Below are 17,893 nucleotides of genomic sequence, written 5' to 3'. Positions count from 1 at the left end.
TAATGCACACTGCTCGTCCCTCTGAGCGATACTGCACCACCCAAAAGTGTCTGGTCATAAATCTCATCTCTCTGTCCACCTCTCCTCTGAGACCTGCCTCATCTATGGATCCAGGAAATGATGTGATTGTTTACAATGGTCATATGTAACTGACATTAGGGAAATATTTGCCAAGTGAAACATACGAATTAAAGGAGCAATAAGTAATTTTTCCAATGGTTCTTCTTCACATTATACAATAGCCATGATACTGACACCTACTGGCCTGGATGTTTCAAATATTCCTAACTATATCTATTTTAATCATGGCTGCCTTCATGTTGGGGACCTACTGTATACTGCACTCAGTATATATTGTATACTGGATACCTCCATAGGTCCCCGTAGTTGCATGCAGTATAGTATTCAGTATACGACAATCGCAAACCATACTATGAGGTCATGTGAATGTATTTAACGTGAACGTATGTAAGGTTTTTCGCCACCATTGCATGACGGGATGTGGTATGTGTACTGGAATATTTGGCAGAAGTAGTAAGTCATCCAGGTATCTTGGGACACTGGACATGGCATACTGATTTGGGACACATGTAGTAGTCTATTCGACCACAGCCATTCCATACCTGTTCTGTGGAGCATAAACTGGTTCATTTGAGGACTACAAAGCAATATGATTCTTTATCTCATGTAAACTGCACTTATAACAACATAAAAAAAAAAAAAAAGAACAACTTCCATAAACATTGTTTTCTCATTTTTGGTGGTGAAAACTACTTATTGCTCCTTTTATAGTTTTGGGATTCGACTATTGTATGACCTGTCACAGTATTTTTGTTAAGTCCAATTCTACTTCTTACAACACTAGATGGTGTGAAGCCTAGGTTTGAGCTCGTGCTAGCTAACCGTTAGCTAGCCTGACAGCTAGCTTATAGAGTAACGTTAGCTTGGTTGCTACCTACACAGAACGTTAGCTATATAATTTATGGTCGTTTTTATAAGGTAGATTAGATCAGCGAACCTAGCTAGCCAAATGTGTGAAACCTTTTGCGTTAGTGTTAGCTGTTGTAATTCTGTCGCATTGAGCTAGCGAAAATATAAACTCACATTACACTTGACAAGTTTACGCACTTGTGTCTTGGGTAGTAATTCCTGCCTAACTGTCCGCGCTAGCTAGCGAGTCTGATCTAAGACTTTGGTAATCTAACCTAGCTAACTATAAGGCTAATTTACATTAATTTTTAAAATGCAAGATTTCAATTAATTTAAATACAAGTTAAGAAAAAGGATCAGTTTCACTGAGCAATCTAAAAATAACTTTACATTTTAAAAAGCCACAATGAATTGCCATTTAACTATAAAACTCCGACAGTTTTTCTAACAAGTGAGGCACTTATAGATGGTGTTTGTGTACATCTCCAGATCAAATTTCAACCGTGATCAAGCCGTAAGTCACAGGAATGATTACAGGTGCTACAGCGGTTAATGTCATCTATAAAGGCTTTTTGAAATGGAGCCCCCCGCCCCCCCACTTCTCGACCAGCGTTACAAAATCCACCTTGCTTACCTGCTCGATCGCAAGAGAGCACTCATACCTGCGCATAGGCAAGTTTTCGCAAGAGTTAACAGCATCAGAACACGATCGAACAGCAACGAATTAGCCCCCCACCCGCAAACTGATTCCTGTGTGATCACGCATGCAGGCACTAAGGCAACAGTAATAAAAATAACAAACAAACAAACAAAAAAACCCACAAATAATAAAACATCCATCAATGGAGTGGCAGCTCATCAAAGATTACGCATCTCTGGAATGCCAGTGATATTTGGGTAAATTAGCCTGAAGTTTTAAGCTCTTTTTAAAACTTTACGTGTGTATATGTGTGTGTTTTTGGGAGGTGGTACTCTGTGGCTTCCACAGATGAGATGATCAGAAAAAATGGTAAAGAAAGAATGGACTAGACCCCCGGGACCTGTTTGGAAAAGTGTGAGAGATATCAGACTTTCTCAACTTCAGAAGCCTAAAATTTGGATCCCCCAGGTGGGTTGAGTTTGAAGGGCTCTTTAACTCCTGATTGGGAGATAAATAACTAACCCCAGCCAGCGCATCTTAAAGAGACTATGGCTGTACTGTTCATAATACTTTAGTTTAAGGATCAGACACAAGTGACAGTTAATAAGCAGAACAAAATCGGATGTACACAATAAATGTCAAAAAGGATGCTGAATGTAGTGTTTTTACACAGTGCCACTTGGGTAAGACCCCTGAGCAGAAGTATCGCTTAAGAAGCTAAGCACACAGCAAACACAGAGACTAAGTGACACATTTTACTACATTTCAGCCAATGTGCTCTGATACCAAGCCCCTAGTCACGCTGCCAGCCGTCATGGGTTCGGAGATGAGCATCTGGGTCCAGCGCAGTTTACACTGCAGTAAATCCAATGACAACCACATTGTCATGGTTATTTGATTAAAGAACATTTACTGACTCACACTGGAAATGTGTACAAAAATGGAAAGCGCTGATTCAGTAGTGGTGATGCTGCATATATGAAATTCCCTCGAGATCAGGAGAGCATGTCACAAAGCAAGAATTCTGAGTTTAGGAAAATAATTGTGACGCGAAAACCTAGGACCCCCCCCCCACCCCCAGTCTGAAATATGGGCCCCAGTAAAAAGTTTACTGGTTCAAGATTTATTCAGTTTACTCAAGTGCAATTACCCAGATAATTTAGTTAGCTTATTTTGTGAAAAACCTTCAGGGCTACTAAGTCCAAACAACCATCATACATAACCATGATAAATAACTTATAGTACCTACTTTGTGTCTTCAAGGAAATGTTATCCTCATGGATACCATAACGTGTGACACGACTCATGAATAGGGGCTTTGTGGCAGAGGATACTAAATGTAACTTTGGCAGCTTGAATATTTTCTCGAATATGAATGACTTTGCATACCATTTCAATGTATTGAAAATGATTTTAAACCTCCGAGCAGGGAATCATTATCAAAATCCCCAATGGCTACAACTCATTAAATGAGGAGCTGTCAGCAAAAAACAAAAACAAAAAACAAAAAAAGGAAACAAAAAGAACAGGGTGACATGACCCAAATTTAAAGAGACCGCAGAGAAAAATACAGAGGGCCAAAAGTGGACTGTATCTTTCTCATCTCTCTCTATATTGGTTGAGGTAGAGCATTGAGGCGCTTGACCAAAATGCTATTGGATGGAATGCAGAGGGCGGAGATGACTGACGGCCCTCCCCGAGCAGCTGACTGGTTGAGTAAATAGCGTGTCACGGCCAAGCTTCTGCTCACCTGCTGTCCCATTCGGGATTGAGGGGAATCGCAAAAGGTATTAAAAGAGACGAGTAAACAGACACATACTCACACACACACAGACATAAACACACGCTCACACAGACTATGTCACTACGCACTGTAGTGTGAACAGGTCAAATGACAGAGGCTGCTGTAGACTGTTTTTCAATATGTTTATGAAAACTACTTTGGTTTGCTAATTCATGTTTTAGCTGGCTATTCTGTACAGTTGAGAACTTATGAATAGTAAATGTTAATATATGGACAGTACAGCAGATTCCCTAACAAACAGAAACTGGTATAAACAGCTATGGTAGCCTCTTCAGGAAAAGATGTACACAGAATAAAAAATGCAGCCAACACTTCCTCAGGGACGTCATGTTCAAGTTTATTGTCACAAGTGACTCAAGGTTCTAAATCCTTAGAAAATAATTTAAACTCGCTTAATGACCAACTGTTACACAGTGCAGAAGTGCTGCTACACTCATAGAATGTGTCTGTGCTACCTGGCCTGTTAATTTACTGCCACTAGATGGTTACATTTGTAAACTTACAGTCATATTTGAGACTACCGAGCTTTTGAAGCTTTCTGTGATTTTTCAGTGGGACCAGAGTGAACTAGATTGGGAAAGTACACATAAGCAAAAACTAGACTCATTGCCTGTCACAGAAGTTGTGCCTGAGGTAATGTATGCTCGAATGTGTGAATCCGCATGTATGTGTGTCCGTTTGTGTTTGTGTGTATGAACACTGGGAAATGTGTTTGATTAGAAACTTACCCAACATCATCCATTATGCAGCCAGTCCACTTATCATCACACTTGCACTCCCCTGTGGAATTACAGAGACATTACATGAGGAACGTACGTGTGTGTGTGTGTGTGTGTGTGTGTGTGTGTGTGTGTGTGTGTGTGTGTGTGTGTGTGTGTGTGTGTGTGTGGGCGGGGGGTGGGTGTGGGCGGTGGGTGGGTGTGGGTGTCCGTGCATGTGTATGTGCATGTATGTGTGAGTCAAGTCATAGTGATTTATATTGCACTTTTAATAATAGCTGTCACAAAGCAACATTACGAGTCCCCTGTGAGCAAGCCAAAGGCGACAATGGCAAGGAGAAACTCCCTAAGAGCATGTGAATGCAGGTCTATATCTCAAAAACAGGATATGATTTGAAATTCTTTTTGAAAGCTAGTGTAAAGAGTCATGAGGGGGAAAAAAAGCCAAATCCAGAACAAAACATACCATTTAGAATCCTTTTCTTGTCGGAAAAAATGCCAATATTTTGCCCAAGTGACTGTGCTAGAGTGATAGCCATCTCCTCTGTTTTTCCATACTGGGAAACAAAAAGGCAAAACAAGGGAACTTAAAAACACTACAAATATACAACAATCACAATTATTCTCATGCGCCATGTGCTTCAACAGTTACCTCATTAACTCCTCCCCCTTTAGTCAATGAACAGACCCCTCCCATATAAGAGGCTCCTCCCCAGCTGCTATGGAAACGGTTGCCCCTGAAAACAAAAAAGGGAATTCATTAGGCGTGCCCTTTTACTTGATCATCAAACAAATGACTGGTAATAGGCATAGGCATATGAGAGGTGATGCGGGCGAGCGGGCGTGTGTGTGTGTGTGTGTGTGTGTGTGTGTGTGTGTGTGTGCGCGCACACGTGTGTAAGCACACGTGCAGAAACTTACGAAAAGAGATGGACAGAGTCACTCCTCTCTTTGATGAAATCCCTTCTGTACTTCATGAACTCTCGGAGTGTGATCATGGGGTTATCATCATTTATATTGAACCTGTTGTCTGCTGCCCATGTTTCCATGGCAACCAGGACAATTCGAGTGTTCAGTTGCTCTTTAAAGATCTGAGGACGTGAACCATAGTCAAATGTGAAATGTTATTCTATTAGTGTTTGAGGTACTATTACAAAGAAATACATTTTCTTGGTTAGTATTCCACACAGATTACACTTAATCCTAAAATAAAAACTTAAAACTCTCCATTAACACTAGGATAATCCTTTTTGTCTCATGGAAGTAATGTATCTATGTATTAATCCTTCCTTTCACAAGCTTGTTCCCATAAGATATTAATATTTTTCAAAAAGACTTGGGTGAGATCAACATGACATCAGCATTCTGTCAAGAAAATCTGTCATCACCCACTGAAGTTGTGACCCACATTCATAAGACCGAGAGCCATTAAGGTCTGTAATGAATTAATACCCTTTGTTTTTGTAGTGTTATAGTGAAATGTATCTGTCTGTCATAAATACTGTCTATTTGGCAATAATCAGGTAAAACAGGATCTAATTTCTCTTAAGCCACAAAACTAAATCACATTCACAAGTCTGGATTTGTTTTTGTTTGTTGTTCAAGCCTTCATTTTGAGGGTGGTGTTTAGGCACTGAGCAACAAGCAGCGTCAGCCAAATACCAACGGCCTCTCACTGTGTGTGTGAGAAAGAGAGAGAGAGGGAGATAGATAGAGATAGAGAGAGAGAGAGAGAGAGAGAGAGTAAAAGAAAAACAGAAAGAGAAGGAGAGAGAGCGACAAAGATTTTGTGAGCACTTTTTCCATTCTCACAGACAAACACTTTGAGGCCTTCACAGGGAAAGGGAAAATATAAGATGGTAATGAACATGTTGGGGCTGCGGCATTAGTAAGTGATGTGTATTTTCAGAGTTTTTCTGCGTTTGAAGTGAAGCACTTCCAAGCTTTTTGAACAAAAGAAAAAGTCCAGCTACTTACCTTCCCAATCATTGTTACTCTAAGACATCACTAAAGACATAAATGCAAACAGGACTCTGTTCACAATATGAAAACATGGATTTATGCTCACCAAATCAGCCATGTTCACAACTGACTTTGCATAGTTATTTGTTTGTCCAACTGATAGTCTGTGCTTCTTAAACTAGAAGAAATAAAAAGCTTTATTATATCATTATAAAACAACAACAAAAAAAAACAAAACATGCAGTTAGAAATACCACAAACATTCATTATAATTTATATTATTAATTTAATATAAATGATAAATTATGATCAGAGAGCAATGCATTTTGACATGGCTTACCATCAGGTGATCATTAATAACCATCAGCTCAATGTATTTGGTCTCATCTTGGACACTGCGCGGTCTTCTTGACACCTGAATGACAAATGTGGTATTTTAAAAAAATGTAAAAGGCTTCAGCTGAGTAATATGTGAGCACTGTAGTTGGTGCTTGCAACAGAGCTGTGGACTGCTCTTGCAACCCAAGACTGCTCTAGATTCCAAGACCAGTCCCAAGACCAGAAATTAATGGTCTCAGTCTTGTCTTGATCTCAGTGCTAAACAGAATTAATAATTAAGGCTTTGCCTGCACTTTGAAAACTGCTAACCACATCTGACTTTAATATTATTGACAACATTACATATTTATGTAATACTTACATACTTATATTTGTAAGTTAATTCTATAGGCTGACAAATCAATGTCAACAATAAACAATATAACTATCTGCTTTTAACAGATGAGTACTAATTATTACTTTTTAATAACCTGAAGATATTGTGTATGTAGGAATTTATGAGCTTCAAATTTTCCATCACCAAATGTTGTCACTGTAAATAAATGATATTTACTACTGATGTAGAGGCATAGCATTTTGAATGCCATAGCTTTTTAACAGACATGTGCTTCTGCATTTTACTATTTAACTAAAATAACCTGCCTTCTTTAATGCTAATATGTTTAATTTCACGAAAGTGCTTGTATTATTTGTTTGCTGGTACATGTGTATGTGTGTCCTCATCAATGTGGATGGCAGCTTTAAATAAATAAATAAATACATTTATAGTATTTAGCTGACACTTTTATCTAAAGCAACTTACAATCATGGCTGAGTACAACTTGAGCAATTGAGGGTGAAGGGCCTTACTCAGGGGCCCAACAGTGGCAACTTGGCAGTGGTGAAGCTTGAACTGCCAACCGTCCAATTACAAGTTGAATACCTCAACCCCTGTGCTACACTGTCCATTTTAAATAAAGAAAATAAATAAATAATGTTAATAATAATAATCATTAAATGAATAGGCTAAGTATTTCCCTATTCCCCATTCAATTTTTCTCAGGTTTACTTCCAGATCTATAGTCAACCATGTCTTGCTGCGACATTCACGCTACAAACGCATTTTCGTTCATCATTGCACTTCTCTCGGTTGGTGTCTTGCCTGTTGCCACAGTAATCTGGTAACTATACCTCATTATAAAACAAAACAAAACAAAAAAACATGCAGTTATATACCATTCCCCAAAACAGCACACTTCTATATTCTCAGTATTTTGAGAGAACAGTGAACGAGGGCAAAATGAAAGAGAAGAAGATAAATGTCATTGCTTTCTAGCTATTTTGAAAACAAGTGTTGCACCAGAGGGAATCACTTTTACAAAATGAAGTAAGCATACACTGGTGAGCATAATTTAGTCCAGATAAAAACTTACTTGTCTCTTTTTCCTCCTGTGACCTGCACCAGTGAAGGGTGACTCAGCAAGGTGGACTGGGGTAGGATTCAGGGGGCAAACAATTACTGCTGCACTTTAAACCATTTGGCAATCACTCTTTCCATTCTTAAATCATTCAGTCAAACAGCAGTTCACCCGTCTCGTGATGCTGCACTTTACACAATCAATGTGTTATGTTACTATGTGCATTATGATTTGTTACTATCTAATTCATAACAGGGATACCTTATTATATTTATGTAATGCTATTTGCTTAATTGGACGGCCATGTTGGACGAGAGGACAAAAACTCACGGGGTGGGACATGATCGTCTGGAGGCTGGAATCCAGGAGACTTATATATCATGTGCACTTTGACATCGTCCTGCACAGAGAATGAAAGGAGGTTCTGTGGTGGAAATACACAACGCAGAGCATGATGCAATTATGAATGTTTGTCTGTCACTTTGAGAGAGAGAGAGGGAGGTTCACTAATTGTACTGGCCGTTTGCGTCACTATTTTAATAACCTCTAATAGAAGGACATCACTCCCCAAAATATACATGATATGGGGATATGACACTACAACAGACAAAATTAAAACCATATCCTAACTAGCTAGTTAACAGAGCTGGATCAGTTTGATCTAGAAATCTGTAAATCACAGGGGTAGTTTTGTAGGGGACCATCCTCCCCCAGTAATTCCTGCTCACACTAGTCATGTAATGTGTTAGGTTGGGTGGTGCAAGCAGTGTCTCCCAAAAGTCGAAATAAAACCTACGCCACTGATATAAATGAATATTTTACCCACCACACTTGGCACCTATAATTCCAGTATCTAAGTCTGGCGCACACAATGGAACGAACACATAACGAAAATCTTCTTTCCTACTCTGAGAAAGGACAGGATGTCCTGACCACTGAGAACTGAAGTTGTTTTTCTTTTTGGTATTTTCACACCAATTCAAATATCCTAGCTCACTAGCAGAGGTGCCCACAGAATGCGAGGTTGCATGTGTTCCCTCTTGTGTTTTGGAAGATTTTCTTTTTTAAATTGTATGAATAACTTATTAACTTGTATGACACAACAGCGTTGCAAATGCAGCACAGCTTATTTTTATGTAACGTTGAAATACTCCCATCCTCACCCCATACAATCACGTAACGGCTAATCATAAATAGCATCTTCACTGGGACATTATTTCTAATGGTTGCGACCACTGACAGTAAAAAAAGACTTCAAGACATAAAACACTTATTGGGAGCAGCACCTCTAATTCAGTTTCACAGACACGGGTACGGTGAGCTCACACGCTGCTTTCACTACCTAGTTAAATTCACCATTGCGTATTTTTAAGATGACAGTGAAATGTACTATAGTGAGGTAACGGCTGAGATAAAAAAGGTATAAAGCCATTCGAAATTCAAGGTAGGCGATTTGCTTTGACATAAATGTGGCCCATTGACACGCTTAAACAATACAGGTGTGCGTCCATGCGTTCGGCCGGACGGAGGACACGGTGCTGAAAAACCGGACTGTCCGGCCCACAGACTGTATGGATCTGCGCGTAACCGCAAACCTGGTCATAAAGTCTGTGAGCGGCGCGTGTGCGTGACGCGGGATCGCGCACACTACGTTAAACAAATCTACCAGTTCACGCGCCTTAGGAGGTCCTAGAGGAAATGCCATTGTAAGGAATACGATCTACGGTAAACAGCGAAAAAATGACCAGTATTTCACGAAAATAGCCGAGTTAAACATATTATCAGTCGGGTATGTAATATGAATTTTTGCTTTTCTGATTTGCATAGCTAGCTAGCTACAAAAGCAGATTTAAGATGATTAGCGTTATAGAAGCAACAGGTTACTGCCCTTTAGTTGTTAGGTTAACCTAGCTAGGTTAGCTAGTTAACCTGCAGTGGTGTTTAGACAACATTTGGCTTACAATTGCCTGTTTTGTTAGCTGGCTAATTCATTAACTGATTACCTATGAAAAAAGGTTCATATCACAGTCAAACTACAGGCAAACTACAGCGAAGCTTTCAGGATGACTAAGATAGCCAACGTAGCACCGCTAGCAAGCTAACCGTTATTGTTTACTCATAGCTAGCGTTGGCTAGCTACATCGTCACCAGATACGTTTAAACTACAGAAAGATAGATAAGATGGCCAACTACAGTCATTCGGGTTTTGTTAGGAATTAATGTGTCAGTAATGTTTGCGTTATTGCAACAGTTCGCCTTTCTGGCGTAGTTGGAATTGAGATGTATTGTTCGTTGTTATTGTGCTTTCAAAATTAGCATCAGTAGGAATTTGAATGCGTGAACTCAGCAGTACTTTGTGTTAATGGAGTTTAGGTTATTTTCACAGTTGTGAATATAAGTTTGGGATCTCAAGGAAATATATATATATATATATATATATATATATATATATATATATATATATATATATAAAAATTTTTTTTTTTTTTCCTTATGAGAGAGAGAGAGAGAGAGAGCCCCAACGCATACCTTAAATAATTGAGGGCCAGTCCTACCATACAACAGGATTTGTTTGATTCATTTCTGTCTAAAAAGCAATGTAGAACCATTTTCTAACATGCTACTTTAGTCATTTTTCAGTAGTTAAAGTATTTCCTTATTCCCTATTCAATTTTTCTCAGGTTTACGTCCAGAACTATAGTTCACCATGTCTTGCCGTGACATTCATGCTACAAACGCATTTTCGTTCATCATCGCCCTTCTCTCGGTTGGCGGCTTGGCCATCGCCACAGTAATCCCTCAATGGAGGACCACACGCCTCCTTACCTTCAACCGCAACGCCAAAAACATCACCGTGTATGACGGCCTGTGGACCAAGTGCGTCCAGCAGGACAGTTACACAGGTTGCTACTACTTTGACTCAGAGTGGTACTCTAAAGTGGACCAACTGGACCTCAGGCTGCTCCAGTTCTGCCTCCCAGCAGGTTGGTTTTTATCGCTAGCTATAGTAACAAAACCGGTTTTGTTCCATGTTAAATGGTGCATGTGGTTTGCATCATTATTTATTACACTACTGTTACTGTAAACACAGTAAATTAACACTAAACCTTGAATATAGTGGCTTTCTCACATGCTAGTCCTGATTGGGATCATTCCCCCCTCCCCAGGTCTTTTCTTCTCTGGCCTGGCTCTGCTGATCTGTCTGACGGGCATGTGCAAGACAGCATGCTGTTCCAAAGCACCGGACGACATCAAGACGAGCCGCTGCCTGGTGAACAGCTCGGGATGCCACCTAGTGGCGGGGGTGCTGCTCCTGCTGGCTGGTGCCCTGGCCATGCCCCCGTCTGTCTGGTTCCTCTTCCATACCCGTGACCTGAACGAGCGCTATGCCGACCTGTTTGCGGTGGAGTTCGCTGTGTACGTGGCCATCGGCAGTGCAGGTGGCCTCATGCTGGCCGCCCTGATGATGTTCATGTGGTATTGCATGTGCAAGAAACTGCCCTCGCCATTTTGGCTGCCCCTGCCTGAAGTGCCCACCATGACGGGCAGCCTCTCTGCCCAGCCACTCATGACCAATGGCCTCCCAGCGCCTGTTATCTATGGCCCCCAGCCTTTTCCCCCTGCCGTGCTGGATGCCCCGGCCTTTGTTCCGGTGCAGGGGTACCCCCAGGGTGTTCCTAGCCAGCCTGTGCCACCACAGGTCTACATGTCGCAGATGTCAGCCCCTGACGGCTACGGATCTGAAGCAGGAGCCTCGCAGGCCTACAGCTATGCCCCCTCACAGAGCTATGCCCCCTCACAGAGCTATGCCCCCTCACAGAGCTATGCCCCCTCACAGAGCTATGCCCCCTCACAGAGCTATGCCCCCTCACAGAGCTATGCCCCCTCACAGAGATTCGCTGGGCACCGGCACTCCTCGCGTTCACGGCAGTCTGGGCTTGAGATCGACATCCCCCTCTTAACAGAGTAACATGCAACAAACAGACAGGTGTGCACTGTACCCTCCGGTTTAGAGTGAAAGTTGGGCTGCCGTTTTGCGTGTATGGCACAAATTAAGAGACTACCCCTTTTCTGGACATCAGGCCCTCTGAGCTGAGAGGGAGCTCCCTGCCATTTTGGCTGGGACCTTTTTATCTTTCTTTCTTTGTGTTTACAAAAAAAAGGCACCTACTGCCTTTCTGTAAATGGTCAAATTCACCTGAGACATGCATCACAGCAAACTACACAGCATACTTTGCACTTAGTTAATGTTCACTGATTAGCTGTGTCTTTTAATGAAAATACTATTACAGTAACACTTTGAAACTAATCTTGCAGTGCATTACTGACAGCACAGACACTTTTTAGAAAGGGACCCGACTTACTAACTGAACAGGTGGTACTATTAAAACACCGCAGGTAAGTGGTTATTCCACAGTGTCAGTTTTCACTAATTTGTGCCTTTTTTAAAACTAGAATTCAGGGATATTATTCATGGCTGTATTAGCTGTGTATTACCAATACAGGCAGCTATAATAGATAATACACAGCTTTGTTTCTCTGTCTTTCTAAGTTGTGCTGTGAGAAGTGATCATTTTCCTTAATTATGCCTAGTAACATTGGTTATAGGCTTATATTTTGTGTTAAGGTTTAAAGGTTCTTGGAAAAAGTGAAATGTATTTTCTTATTGATAACTTTTTTTTATGCACTGATATAAAAGTGTTTTTAAAAATAGTTTTTACTGTTTTAAAACATTTTAATCTGTGGGGTTTCTTAAAATAATTTATGCTCGTTTTGTTTTTTGAACTTCTTGTTTGAGCTTTTGGGCTGAATAATTTTTTGAAATAATGTGACTATTGAATTGTGCCACTATGGAAGAACAGGTGTGTGGTACTGCTGAAAAACTGAAAAGGCAGAACCGACCTCCTTAATATACAGATTTAGTAGGAGTGATGTCCACGTTAAGATCCATGTCAATATTTATGGTCCATGAAGGCTCGAACATCCACATTAAGAGAATTAAATGATGTTCCGCTACTGTTTTTAAATAGTACTGTTGTAGAACAGTAGAAACATATTATGACATTAAAAACAAATTCTTATGAAGCAGTAAAAGAATCTGGTAAATATCTAGAATAGCCTTTGATTATAATCCTATGCTGGGAGCTCCTGCTTAACTCCTTCACTAGTGTCTAGAAGACTAGTCATGGCAGAGAGATCTGCTTAATGTTTTTGAAAGGTTCTTAGTAACGGGTGCCTAAGTCTGTTAAAGACGTCTTACTGTTCATTCCATTCCTAGATGCCTTATCATGATGAACTGATAACAAAGAAAAGTAAAATATGTTTTAACACTTGACAGTTTTTTCATATTCATGCTACAAAAATTGTCTTTTTTTTGTTGTATGTTTTGGAAATAGGATACTAATATGTAGAATGCTCTGTTTAATAAAACTATTTAGATTAATTACTGTGTTGCTGTATTTGATCAAATAAGCATGGTATAATTTAGCTAAATGGTTACACATGCTTCATTGTATGTAGGGTACATAACAGCACTAAACACTGTACTAAATTAGCCAATTTTACCTATATGTTTAGTATATGTGCTGCTTTAGCAAGCACTCTACCCAACATTGAGATGTCAGGTAAAATTATATTGTAGAGCATATGACAGAACACTGATGAAACAGTGACTGACTCCTTAGATTAAATAAATAAATGGGATGGGGGTGGTGTGGCTCTTGTCTCTATTTGCAGTGGCACATTGTATCTGCTGGTTGCCCCTGACAACACAGGGTCACCTGCTACAACCTCGGGTGGTAAGAATGAGGGGCCAGTGGAAACAATGAGACCCTGCTGTGTGCTAATAGGAGAGCTCAAACCCCACCTGTCACGAGGGCCGTCGCACTTATTGTTACACGCACGTTCTGTGAAAATGAAAAAAGACACGAGCGACTGGCTAGCTTCAGTACCCTTAAATGTCTGTTTGTATTCACGAAGGACATTAAGGACGATGGGCTAATGTTCTGGAGCCAGTGCTTTGCTGCGTTGTATTTCCAGCACCCATGATGGACATGCGAAGGCTATCCCATTATGACTGGTCTGGGAAGTTGCACTTCACAGGCCACAAACTGTAATGGTTAATTTTTTACTTAATCTGCCCTTTATATTAATAGAGTGCTAACCAACAGAGTATATATGACATGGATATGGGAACTATATGGTGTGAGAGAGAGACACAGACACATTTCTAAGTGTAAAATATTTCAGAGCTGGTTGGCCATTTTGGCTCACTTGATACTTTAGTGTCCAATAGCTATACTTATTTATACATCAGTATCTGCAAATACAACTCCCCCCCCCCCCCCCCCCCCCCCCCACACACACACACACTTGTTCTTTTTGCCTTGATTAAAGGAAATTCTGGGCATCCTCTTTAGAAAACTGGAACGGCGAGAACCACCCCTCTCATTAGTCACTCCAGGTTTCCCCTCCCTCCCCCCATGCCAAAGCACACTCAGGAGGGGGACACTATGGATTATGGGTCCAAGGCAGATGGTTCCTCAGATGTACTGGCATAGAAATGAGATGGGTGTGTGATATGGGGGTAGGGTGTGAGTGAGTGGTGTATTCATGTGTGTGTGTTGTGTGTGTATCTGTGAGGAGGGGGGGGGGAAGGGTATGTGTGTGTGTGCGTGTATCATAGATTGTTCTCTCTAGAGAACCAGATCATGAATAGAAAGCAGGTTGGGGAATGACATACTTCTGTTTTTTGGGGGGGGGAGCTGAGAGTTAAAGGATGTCATGGGTATTTGTGTATTCTTCTTACTGCTCCAGCCCTACCTTTATAGAAAACCCCTACACCCCCTTCCTTATGCATCAAATAGGTGGTACTAAGGGAAAATGAGCAGCATCTTAGAGAGATGGAGAAACAGATAAAAGCTTCCTCCCAACGCAGCAGTGCAGGCAAGTCCTTCATCATCACTACCAAGTAAACACTATGGGTGTGGACTGTGAGCATGTACATGGATCTGCAGATTGCTTGTGTTCATATGAAGGATAAGGAGTGTGTGTGTGTGTGTGTGAAGGTGTGTGCAAGGTCACGTCTTGCATTTGTCGCATCCCACCTGGTCTTCACCAGAGGGACCCTGTAATAGGGACAGGCTGTTTTGAACAGTGAGAGTGACATTAATCACCACGTCTGTCAAGATGCTCTAAAAACACCACACCTAAACACTCATGTGAAAATCACTGTCCTGAATAACATCATGTTTATGATAATATATTATAATGAAACATTTTATGTTCATGTTCTAAACATTCCGATACACTCTAAAGAGTCTGAACAAAATCAGTCCGATGCAGTCTGTACTCACAAGGAAGTCTTGAAAACTCTGGCATTCTACAGCCACAATACAACACACACACACACACACAAAACAGCATTAGGTTACACGCGTGTGTCACAGGATAGCATTTGAGTCCGCCCACACGCGACACCAAAACTCAAATTACATCACCCAGCACTCAGAACAAAATGTACATATACTGAGAAATTTCCCAGCCAAGGACATGTGCACTCACTGAGGCAAATTCTTCCTAACATGTATAACATACCAGACAAATGAAACTTATTATGATACTGATCCATGTACCATGAGAAAAACGTACTCGTAGTGAGAGTGGACATTCATTTATCCCAACATGACTTAACTAAATGTACAAATTTAGGAGAACTTTTATTTTACGCTGGCTATTCATTAGCCACACGTAAACAGGATGCGGGATGTTTATAGATTCAGACACTTCCCACTGCTCCTCTTCCAGAGAGCTGCTATGGTGCATCGGGAGGGACATGCGTCCCCGGGGCGTGTCGCCCCACTGTGGATGGCAGATGCATAGGCCATATGGCTGACCGGAGAGGTTTTATCTCCACAGGCTGTTCTCAAGTCTGAACACATCACATCACAGGAGCACCTGGTCACCACTGAGACCTGTATCCCTGCAGTGTGGACATGCGCTAACAGGTCAAAACAAATCCACTAGGAACTCACTGTTTTCAAGGGGCAAGTTTAAAAAAAATGGCGCAGTCATGGTTAAGACTGGAAGTGCAGAGGAAGTGAACATGTCACATATCAGCCCCGTGAGGCGGAGCTCGGCTTCATCTGGTCTTGCACTGTCTCCTCCTGAGCTCAGACCTGCCACGCCTTACACCCTGCACACCTTTTACCTGCACACATTCCCACTGGCAGCTCCTCCACACCCACCCTCCAAGGTGCAAAGAAAGACACCAGCAGTCCATGGAAATGTGAAGACAGCCAAAAGCACTCCCCATGGGGACATGGAGACAACAACCAACTTCCTAACGCACGGAACAGATTTGCTTAAACGCTCTGGAATCCTCCAGAGAGAAGAAGCTCTCGGACAGAGACATTCGCGAGGTAACGCAGCTGACGCACGGAGATGACTCTCCAGACGGCTGCAGTAGGGTGGCCGCGCTTGGCGCTTCACGGAGGATGCAGTGGGCGGGGCTTCTGTAACCCCCCCTCCCCCCGCCATCTGCTCCGCCTCTTGTTCGTTTCACAGCTCTTCCCGGACAGGGTGAGTAATGCGTGACGCCTTTGAGGTCATGAAGTGCACGCCGGCCGGTGAGAGCACACAACAGGCCGCCGAACCAAAGGAGATTACGACAGGGAGCTCGGGCAGAGACCGCAAACAGGAAGTACTTCTACGACTGAGGGGCAAGGCCGGCTCACTTACACACCGTGTGTTGCATGTTCCTCCGCCCTCCTCTTTATCTTCTGCAGCCCCAGTCTGATTCTCCACTGAGCACAACTCATCTCTCTCAACTCCAATTAGATCACTGGCTGATTATTTGTATTCTGATTAGTTGTTTCAGTGTAGTAATGAACATCTCTCCCTCACAACCCTCAAAGAGTGAAAATGACCCTCATAGGCTCCATTAAAAACATTTCAAATTTACAGCCAGAAAAGCAACTTGCCCAACCTCTTACTCCGAGGCTTATTTTATTAGTATTGCTAGTGCTAGCAGCCATTAGCGGCTAATAGCAGTAGCCTTGCTGACACGGAACGAAAGGCTCGGATATCGTTATCGATCGTGTGATGGACTATGATATGACTTGCTGGGCCAGGAATAGCCTCGTTAAATAGCTACGGGGCATTTCTCTCGTGTGAGCACATCCTCTCCCAGGAAACGTCATGTCTTATGAGCATGGGCAAACAACTACGCAGGTGTCACCTTCATGCAAAACTCTGTGAGTGTGTGTTTACTAAAGGAGAGCTGCACTTACATTTTCACTGTCCTCGTCTCCTGGTTCAATCATGTATGTGTGATTCCCATCAAAGAACATCCCACTAGAAAAGGAAACAGTGAGAGAAAGGTTAAACTCTCTCTCTCTCTCTCTCTCTCTCTCTCTCTCTCTCTCTCTCTCTCTCTCTCTCTCTCTCTCTCACACACACACACACACACACACACACACACACACACACACACACACACATTTCACAGAGAAATCCAAACCTCAGCACAGCTCCAGAGGTCAGAAATGCTTAGATTTTCACCACAGCTGCAGAAACTCTGAGAAAGTGCTTGGCTGGCCACCATCCATACTACATGCTCACATGCATATCCTTCTACACAGGTCTTTTAACTACTGACAGTGTAATAGCTTTTAGGGTGGCATTACAGCAAAACATCATGCACTTAGCACTGCAGGCAGTCATCATAGTATACAGACCACTTAGTGCCTAATAAGTGTGTGTGTGTGTGTAGCCAATGTCCAGACACTGCCCAGTCCAGACATACACACAGAGACAATGTCATGATGTTCTGGAGATAAGAGTCAATCGAATAAATCAATCCATCAGTTCAAATTTAGCACCACAGAGAGCAAGGTGAACTTGCATACATTACTATGCCACATATACAGACACACACACACACACACACACTCTCTCTCTCTCTCTCTCTCTCTCTCTCTCTCTCTCTCACACACACACACACTCCCCTTCACATTATAGGACACAATATTCTAAAAGCTTAGAGATAAACCTCATCACAAGACATTTTAATCAGTCTTTAGGTTGAAGTGCACACACACAT

At 41.8% G+C, this 17,893-nt stretch overlaps 2 protein-coding genes across 5 annotated transcripts in view; one reads left to right on the top strand and one right to left on the bottom strand.

The window, feature by feature from the left end:
* adam22 (ADAM metallopeptidase domain 22) overlaps positions 1-17,893 on the bottom strand; it is a 66,925-nt gene that overhangs the window by 13,140 nt on the left and 35,892 nt on the right. For 2 of the 4 annotated variants that reach the window (XM_027009519.2, XM_027009521.2), the window contains exons 6-14: positions 17,082-17,145; positions 8,122-8,215; positions 7,807-7,862; positions 6,396-6,470; positions 6,162-6,233; positions 5,015-5,184; positions 4,746-4,830; positions 4,560-4,650; positions 4,103-4,154 (exon numbers count right to left, since the gene is read on the bottom strand). In XM_027009519.2, coding sequence (XP_026865320.2) covers positions 4,103-4,154; positions 4,560-4,650; positions 4,746-4,830; positions 5,015-5,184; positions 6,162-6,233; positions 6,396-6,470; positions 7,807-7,862; positions 8,122-8,215; positions 17,082-17,145 — 759 coding nt within the window. The remainder of the gene's footprint in view (positions 1-4,102; positions 4,155-4,559; positions 4,651-4,745; positions 4,831-5,014; positions 5,185-6,161; positions 6,234-6,395; positions 6,471-7,806; positions 7,863-8,121; positions 8,216-17,081; positions 17,146-17,893) is intronic. The other 2 variants (XM_027009522.2, XM_027009520.2) reach the window with 1 other exon arrangement.
* Positions 9,423-13,234, top strand: cldn12 (claudin 12). The gene is made up of 3 exons (XM_027009523.2): positions 9,423-9,580; positions 10,473-10,775; positions 10,959-13,234. The coding sequence occupies exons 2-3, from the start codon at positions 10,499-10,501 to the stop codon at positions 11,759-11,761; spliced, it is 1,080 nt and encodes a 359-aa protein (XP_026865324.2). The 5' UTR covers positions 9,423-9,580; positions 10,473-10,498; the 3' UTR covers positions 11,762-13,234.

The sequence above is a fragment of the Electrophorus electricus genome, chromosome 5 (genome assembly GCF_013358815.1).
Source record: "Electrophorus electricus isolate fEleEle1 chromosome 5, fEleEle1.pri, whole genome shotgun sequence".
Classification (NCBI taxonomy): Eukaryota; Metazoa; Chordata; class Actinopteri; order Gymnotiformes; family Gymnotidae; genus Electrophorus; species Electrophorus electricus.
Note: the sequence above shows the minus strand (reverse complement) of the source record. Positions and strands in the feature narration are given on the sequence as shown.